Source organism: Hevea brasiliensis, chromosome 6 (genome assembly GCF_030052815.1).
Source record: "Hevea brasiliensis isolate MT/VB/25A 57/8 chromosome 6, ASM3005281v1, whole genome shotgun sequence".
NCBI classification, from domain to species: domain Eukaryota; kingdom Viridiplantae; phylum Streptophyta; class Magnoliopsida; order Malpighiales; family Euphorbiaceae; genus Hevea; species Hevea brasiliensis.
The window spans coordinates 11,855,177-11,864,655 of NC_079498.1; the positions used below are offsets into that span (position 1 = coordinate 11,855,177).

Consider the following 9,479-nt stretch of genomic DNA (forward strand, 5'->3'; position numbering starts at 1 on the left):
GAGGAATTATAATTTTCTAACTACCCACGAATATTTTATGAATTTTTAATCTAAACTCGGCACTATAAAATTGAAGAAACTCGGAGTTCGGGTTTACCTATGCCAATTCTGACGCTTGGAACGCATCCGGGGCATCTAAAAATGGTGGGATAGCCTATAATCTTGACCCGATTCTTAAATGATTCTAGCAGCTTATCTGCTCGCCCCGAAATTACAGATCCGGGCGACGATTGAATTTCCATGAAACAAAAATATCTACGTAAAGTCCACAATACCAGGATTAGAATAAAATATTTTCATATAAAATAATTATTTAAAAATTAGGGATATTACATTTTCTGTTCAGAATGTTACCACTGACATAGACTAGCGTTGCGTCAATGATATTATCCATAAAAATATTTATAGAGGGCAGAGGGAAACTAAATTAAATTTATCAAAGTCATTTCACATTTTTATCAATAATGTGAAGGGAATGCAATTTTTATTAATTGGATATAATAATTATAAGAAATTAACTTAATATAAGTCATGTTTTTTGAATGGTATGGTACTCCCATGAATCCATTCCTTTCCAACATATTAAAAGAAAAATAGATAAAATAAAAGGGGGATGAAATAGAGTTGAGAGTACTAGAAGCTTGAATTGGTCTGTGGCAGCCGACCACACACATTTTTATATCTTGAAAATCCCTCAACACACAGTAGAAACAATAGAGCCCAGATTCACAGTCTTGGTCCGATGAGGATTTCTCAAACAGCAAAATCATACAAATCATACACAAATCAAAACAATAGGTTGCAAGAATATGCATGCCCCTGAACCTGAAAAAGAAGAAGAAAGAAAAATCTCGACACAAATCTCGCACTGTCCATGGGTGCAAGCTAAAGCTATAGCTGTGGCAAGACTAGTAAGCAATAATAAAAATAAGGTTTTCAAAAAGATCCATTAAGGGAAAGATTGAAGGGAATGGCAAAAAGGGCATGGAATCAATGTGTGAAGTAGAAATAATGGGTTTTGGCAGCCAAATTCCTTATCTGATGCTAGAGAGAGAAAGAGAGGGGAAGGGAGAGAGAATGATTCTTTATTATTATTATTTTAAGTGATGTGGCATGTGAATCCATTATTTGATAATAGTAAAAGCCAGTGGCTTGCCACATGGGATGAGGCACATGGCCCCTAAATCCAATTTTACATTTGGATATAATTTCTTCAATCTTTAAAGGTTTGGTCATTTGAACGGCTTGGTCAATTGAACCAAAATTAGAAAAATCAGATTAAAGAGTAAAATGTCAAAAATGTTTGGATTTTTAGTGTGATTAGACTAAGAAAAATTTTGCTAGAATATGTATGTTTATAGTTTAGTTAAGAGCTATGCAGGCCTAATCTTCCACCAGAGGAACGTAGGTAGCCTTCTGGTGCGATGCAAAGTAACTTCATTTTATTTGTTTCCAATAGTTTTTTTTTTTCTCATTTTCCCATTATATGCTGTGAGTGGGGTACCATTGGCTTCTACACTTTATCTTACGACTATATTAGTTGTTAGAGAACCTTTGTTGTCCTTAATATGCTTAGTGGTTGATTTTGATTTATTTTATTTAAATTAATTTTTGAAATGAATTGCATATTATTTAGTAATATGCATATGACAATTTCCTTAATTTTCGTTGCTCAAATATTTGTGTGTATATGTAACTTTGAGCCTGGAAAGGAATTGGTTAGCTTGATGATGTATGCTAGTTTGAGAAATTATATGTTCTATGTTATGACATTATGTTCAATTAGTTAATTTATAGGAGAATATTATAAATTTGGTTTTGAGTTACATCTTTCTTAGTGCAGCTAGAGTGTGACAGGGCAGCCCATAAAAAGGATAGAGTCACCATTGCAAAGTTAACATAACATGGATATGATTTTAATATTTATTTTAATACTTTCGCATATCTTCGGATAGGGATAAGCATTTGGTTAACCGAACTAAACTGAACTAAATTTTCAACTAATTGAATTATTAATTGACTCTAAAATTATTAATTGAACTAAACTGAAATTAAGAGAAAATCAAATTTAACCGAAATAAAAAATATTTAATTGGGTATCAGTTATAACCAAATTAATCAAAAAATATATATATATATATATATATATATATATATATATTATCAATTAATTAAATAATATTTATAATTCTTTTTTATTTATAAAAAAATGAATATGATTTAATATTAATAAGAGAATAATTGTAAGTTAAATCTTATATTATATATATGAAGAATGATTTGAGACTGGGACAAGTATAATTTGAGATTGATAAGGATATTTCACCGTTGCATAGCTTGTTGGAATTGAGTGTCCAATTTATTTAGCTTATTCTAAAAGAAATTTCAATTATTGAGTTTATTCATTTAGCTTGGAGATTGTTTTTCTAGCTTGCTTATTTATCTTCTCTGTTGCGTGATATATATTATAAATGTCAACTTATTTAGCTTTTCCCCAAAAGCTCACCCCACTAAACTCACTAGTTTTGGAAGTTATATAAGGTGAATGTTGGGTATCAATTAGTGGTTTTAGAGCTCCATTTAGCTAGACACTACAGTCCTGGGAAGCAAGAGGTAAATCTTAAGTAAGGGGAAGAGTGTTACACCTTGAATACAGGAAAGTATATTTTTTTCGCATTATTTTAAGCTATTATTTACCCATAATTGTGCATTTACTGTTGCAAAAGATGAAGCTGCTTTTGATGTACTATTTTGCTTGGTTTTTGAAATGATGGATGCTCAAAGAGCTGTGATCATTTGGGTATTAAGCTTGAGAAAATTGTATATAACAAGTTTTTGACCCTAGTGCTGCGTGTATCTTCTTATTCCCTCACTTTGTAAGAAGTTTTTTAATTTAATGTATGATTTTAATTTTTAATTATCAATTTCTTTATTGTAATTGATTATGCTAGATGTACTTGTGTATTGAATAACAAAGAAAATTTTTTTGGATATGGGCTATTTTGTCAATTTTTTGGCATCAGAAAAAATTAGTGATGGATTATAGTACAATATTAATAAAAATTAACAGTGAATTAGCGATGCATTGAGAACTCATTTAATGAAAATTAATGACGATGAAATTGTCTGTGGTTAATTAGCGACTACTTTAATTATCTATCTCTAAAAATTTAGCTGCGAGGGTATTCTCGTTTTCAACATTGTTGGTTTTATTGATGGACTTGTTTATTGTTACAAGGCTTGCTTTATATATATATGTATGTGTTTTTATTTATTTTATTTAAATTAGTTGTTCGAGAAGTCTATATTGGTAGCTCGGGGAAAACTTGGTATTTGGTTTAAGGTTACATATGTTCTATTAATGGAAGTCAAGTGTAACAAGATTAAAACCTCACAATACTAAAAATCAATTAAATAATTAGGCAATTTGTGTTTAATACAATTTTATCTGTAGGACATCAGTGATCTAGTAAAGCTAAATTGCCTTAAAAAGTAGTAACAGTAGTTTTATTTTTCTTTGATAAACAACAATTTTTATTATTAATTAAATCTAAGAAAAGCTTAGTATGAGCATGTTCAATTAAAACCTGGCCAATAAGCCATCCCAATGCACTCAACTTAGGATACAGTATGCTAAGTAAAAAAACCTGGAAGCAGAGATACAAACAACCAACAGCACAGTGAATAGAAATTCCAATGAAAATAGCACAAATACAAACACACAAAACTTCACAGCACCACCAAAAAACAACAAAACACACAACTTAACATTGAAAACTGAAGGCAAGAACTCAAAAGTAAGCAAAGAAATCTTCAGATTGCGATGCTTCTAGAAAATGCGTTGGATCACTACACGTGGCACAGTTGACGAATTATTGATAATGGAATTGATGATTGCTGCTAGACGCCAAGGACCATTACTCGGACATAAAACCCAGGACGTTGCAATTTTAGAGTCAGAATCTAAAATAAAACCATCAGCACCACAGCACACATGGGGTAAATCAACTAGTAAATCTAGTACTAGTTAATAAAACGAAACACAAGCCAAAGAAATATAATACAAAGGGAGAAAATATAGAAGGGAAGGAACAGTCAACAGACACATCTATACAGATCTGCAAGAAAATATTCAAATGTCGGCACTACTTTTGGGAAATAGTTCTTCTAATTTTATTGTAGAGAATGGCTTTGAAATTGGAGGATACTTAGGAATCAGCTTCGAGGAAACTTGTTGCATTGTAGGCCGAGATTTGGGATTGACATGCAAGCATGAAAATGCTAACATGGTAATGTAGACAACACCCTCTGCAACTTGATTTTGAGGAAGTGGAAGACGCTGGTCAATCACATCCTTTAGCAATTCATGCTGATCATTCAGTGATAAGGAAGATGTTGATGACCAAAGAGATGAGATGAGGTTGCCTGGATGCTTTCCCATTAGTAACTCCAATGTTATCACCCCAAAACTATACACATCACATTTTTCATTCACTTGCATTGTGTAGGCCAACTCTGAAGAAAAAAAGAAAAAAAAAAAGGGGGAGGAAGGTGATCATATATAATACAAAGGGCCTAATATCTATAAATTTATCTATATATATAAATTTGCACATACCTGGAGCTGTGTATCCAATGGTACAAGCAAATGAGGTTGTGTTGGATGAGTCAGGCATTAAAACCCTAGCTGTGCCAAAATCAGATATACGAGGCTCGTATTCTGAATCCAAAAGAATATTATTGCTGGAAATGTCACAATGAATGATTGGAAAAGGACAATTATGGTGCATATAATATAAAGCATTGGCCACCCCTTTGACAACATTTAGCCTTTTAATCCAATCCAATTCTGTTGCTTGCTCTTCACTTGTTAAAATGCTTCTCAAACTCCCCCTTTCCACGAACTGATAAACCAAAAAAGAGTGCTTTGAATGTGAACAAAAACCATGTAACTTCACAATATTTCGATGCCGAATGTCTAACAACACTTTAATCTCTCTTTCAAAAGCTTTCAAGTTCCATAAGTTGTCATCCTGTAATGGATGAAGTTTTTTCACAGCAAGCACTCGACCCGATGGCAGCACAACCATGTAAACGGCTCCACTTCCACCTGCTCCAATACAGTATTTGGAGTTGAAATCCTCAGTGGCCTCAATGACTTTTTCATACTGTAATTCCTTATCATGACCAGGTATCACCAGCATATCTTTATCTTTTGATTCCCTTGATTGGGCTTTTCTTTTTCTAAGTCGAGGAAGAATCAAGAGACCTCCAATCAAGAACACCGAACAGAGAGTGCCCGAAATAAGAAGGAAAATAAGAATCATAACTTTTTTGGTCTTTGTCTGAGAGGTTTTACCACTTTTGATAGACGTACAAGCCTTTAGACTGCTGGCATTACCACATAAGCCTTTATTATTTCTATATGCCTCAAATGGAGCCTCGCAGAAGGCTTTAACATTGGGAATAGGACCTTCTAATTCATTGTAGGAGATATCCACAGCAGTCAAGCTCCATAAATCATCAAATCTGGTTGGAATCATACCAGAAAGCATGTTATAGGAGAGATTCAACACTTCTAGAGTTCTCAATTGCCCAAGTTGTTGTGGTATTTGTCCCATCAACAAATTGTGACTAAGATCAAGAACTTCTAGAAAATTTAGATTCCCTAACTCAAATGGAATACTTCCTGTAAATTCATTTCCACTCAAATTCAAGATCAATAAACATGGAAGTTCTCCAAGTTGTCGAGGAATTGAACCACTTAGATTATTTGTTGCTAAATTAAGTACAGCCAGATTAAATAGCACCTTCAAATCTAAAGGAACAATGCCAAAAAGATTATTGTTATTAAGAAAAATTCTGAACAACCGTTTCAACTTCACCAATTCTTTAGGAATTTGTCCTTGCAAATGATTCCAGGAAAGGTCAATCGATTGTAATTGAGTAGCATTTCCAAGCTCAAATGGTATGCTACCAGAGATATTATTGTTCGAAAAATTTATGGTTGTGATGTTTTTCCACTGTCCCATTTTCCATGAGAGCTCTCCATGCAATCCATTGTTACTCAAATCCACGTAATTCAAATGTGGGTATATCCCTAAATCTTCTGAAATATTCCCAGTTAATTGATTCCAATTAAGCCTAAGTCTGAATAAGCTAGTACAGTTTCTGATGGTTTTTGGGATGGAACCTGAGAAATGATTGAAGGAAGTAGTGAAATTTTCAAGTAACCCTCCAAGGCAAACATCATCTGGCAAATGACCAGTGAATCCATTCCAAGACAAATGCAATGCCTTCAAATGGGTAAGATTATTTAATTCCAGAGGCAGGGAACCACTGAGTTGGTTAGAAAACAACTTCAATTTATTAAGGGATTTAAGTTCTCCTATTGAAGTAGGGATTGAACCCGTAAGATTGTTTTCATAAAGATAGAGTTTAGAAAGAGAACTAAGCATCCCAATTTCATGGGGGATGGATCCTGAGAGTTTGTTGTGAAAAAGCTTAAGAATTTTTAACTCTCTCAATTTTCCAATGGAAGGAGGGATTGATCCGGATAGAACATTACTTGACAACCCCAGTTCTTTTAGAGATTTTAAGAACCCAATTTCTGAAGGTATGGAGCCAGAGAGTTTATTACCCCACAAGTAGAGAATGGACAGATTTTTCAAGTTTATCATGGAAGTAGGGATTGAACCTGTGAGTTCATTTTTCTCCAAATATAGTTCAGAAAGAGAACTAAGCATCCCAATTTCATGGGGGATGTGGCCATTAAGTAGATTTACAGATAGAATTAAGGTGTTAAGATCTGCCAACATACCTATCTCAGATGGAATATTTCCTGTGAGGTAATTACTAGACAAATCCAATGAGGTAATTTTGGAGAGATTACAGATATGGGATGGAAGAGTCCCATGAAATAAATTGTTCCTAATCTCAAGGCTTATAAGGTTGGGAAAGCATGAAAAATTGAAACTATGAAGCGTACCTCTTAAACCTAAAGTATTGAGGCTCAAATTGGTGATACTTCCGAAGCTATCACAAGTGACCCCAATCCAATTGCAAGGCCTAGTGCCAACCCAAGAACCTAAAGCAGATTGACTTTGGTTGTCGAGACTGGCTTTCCATTTTAAGAGAGAATCAGCTTCCTTCCCACCTTTAGCTAGTTCATCACTCTTTGCATCAGCAGAGACTGCAGTCGCAGCAGCGGAAGCAGAAGAATTGATGAAGAAAGTTGTAGAAGATAGAAATATGAAAATAAGCAGTGTTTGGAATAACATGGAAAGTAATTTTGCGATCAAATACATTGTAGCTTTAGTGACTATTTCAGGTCAGGCCTACTTTAGTACAAAAATAGAAGGAGATGGATTATTTCATGGGCAAGTGAAAAGCTTTAGCTTCATGGAAATGTATTTATAGGATAACATGGTATTCTGAACAGTTAGAAATCTCTCCTATTAACAATCAACATCAACTCAGTTATGTTGAGAAGCCTTCGGGGAAATTTCCATTTTGCAAGTGTTAATAAATCCATTATCTATTAATTTGAATTATGAAATCAATACTTTAAGTTTTGGTACTCTAATTCTTAAAAGCAATTATAAAATTAACCTCTAACTTCAAATTGGTTTTGACATTTTTCGATCTCCTCATTTCTCGTTTTTGCATATTGTACACATACTGCAGTGATCTAAAATAGAATGTGAGCATCTTTGTAATAGTAGAAATTAATATATTATTCTTGGTCATTATTCATGAGTTGTATAACCTATTTCACTTGTTTACTTTCGAAGATTAATTTGAACTTGCATTTGTGTGTTGCTTGCGTGCGCTCATGTGAGAATTAGTAAGAGAAAATGAAAGAAGCAAAGTTTGCATCATCTTGATAAATATAGGATCAAATTTCAAACTTGTCTAGTGGGTTGGGCAGGACACAAGGGAAGTAATTGCCCAGGATTAATTTTCAATGAAAATAAGGTGAAAGGGAAATGTGCTTGGAAAAAGGAATCAAAATTATGATTTGTCCCCTGAGTTGGGCAAGAAAAAACTACCAATTGACTTTATAATTGGTCTCGAATTTGAGCGATTGTGCAGTAGCTAGATGAAAAAGCATTATTCATTGCCAGGTATACAAGTACGCCAATCTCAAACCTTGCAGATCCAATTGGATTTCTTCAAATTTTTTACGCCAATCTCAAACCTTGCTGATCCAATTGGATTTCTTGAAATTTGTTGAAGCATAAGACTATGATTTTTAAAGAATAATATTAACTATATCAACTTTAATGTTAATGATAAATTGCATAAAATTAAAAGTGATCTGACGGGAACAGGAGGAATTAGGAAGTAGTAGTTGTGGCGTTGTTTTGTAGTGGGTTTGCTTGTGAGCAGGGTTGGGTTTTATGATTCCTGTAGGGTGCTCTGTTAGTACTGTTTCTTGAATAAAAATTTAGATCATTTTTTCTCAATGATTATGTTTGTACATAGATCTTGTTTGCTAATTCTATGAGAAAATTTTCAGTTTCTTACAAAAATAAAAAAATAAAAAAATAAAGTCCAAGTGAAAAAATAAAATTTTAGTGGTAAAATTTTATTGCTTCATATTGATAGCCACATCTTCAACAGATGCTTTATAAAGAATGATGGATTGCATAAAGCTAATATTCACACGTCATATAATGCTATTGCTCATATAAAAAATAAAACAAAATCATCACGTGGTAAAGTTAATTATTATTAGTCAAATATTAAAATAATTGTTTTTATAATAATTTAAAGAGGATTATAATTATTTTTATTGAGGAAATTGAAATTTAAAGCAAAATTTTAAATAAAATTTGATTATTCATCTTGATTTGCTAAAAATTTAATATTACATTTTTATTAATTCATTACAAGAAATCTTCAAAATAGAAAATAAATATCAAAACGGGTTAATTTCAATTGCAATTTGAAATAGCTTTGAAATAAGACACAATCAAGAACATTAAAAACGGATTAGAAAAGATTAAGAAAAGAATATTCAAAATGGATATGATTCCATTTCCAAATAGCTTGTCATTAAATTTTTGCATCGAATTAGAAATAAATTAACATCGAAATTTTAAAACGGATTAAACAAAACAGAAACTCGTCTGTTTGTATATCCACAATTTAATTATTTTTCTTTTTAATATTTGATTGCAACTTTATAAACCAACAAAGCATCTCTTTCTCTCACTGAGACTCAAATTTCTAACTCATGCAGTGGGTTGGGCAGAACACAAGGGAAGAGAATCGCCAAGGGACTAATTTTCAATGACAATAAGGTGAAAGAGAAATATGAAAAATTAAAACAAAATTATTATAACTTGTACTCCGGGTTGCGCAAGAAACAATACCATGCATGATTGATTTTATAATTAGTCTGGAAATATTTGAGAGATTGTGCAGTAGCTTCATGACAAATCATCTTCACAAGGAAAACAAGTACATAAATC

General features: G+C 32.6%; 1 protein-coding gene across 1 annotated transcript; it reads right to left on the bottom strand.

Moving 5' to 3' along the window:
- Window positions 1-3,660: 3,660 nt before the first annotated feature.
- LOC110650084 (MDIS1-interacting receptor like kinase 2) lies at window positions 3,661-7,385 on the bottom strand. The gene is made up of 2 exons (XM_058148401.1): window positions 4,619-7,385; window positions 3,661-4,515 (listed from the first exon to the last, which is right to left on the bottom strand). The coding sequence occupies exons 1-2, from the start codon at window positions 7,305-7,307 to the stop codon at window positions 4,133-4,135; spliced, it is 3,072 nt and encodes a 1,023-aa protein (XP_058004384.1). The 5' UTR covers window positions 7,308-7,385; the 3' UTR covers window positions 3,661-4,132.
- Window positions 7,386-9,479: the final 2,094 nt, after the last annotated feature.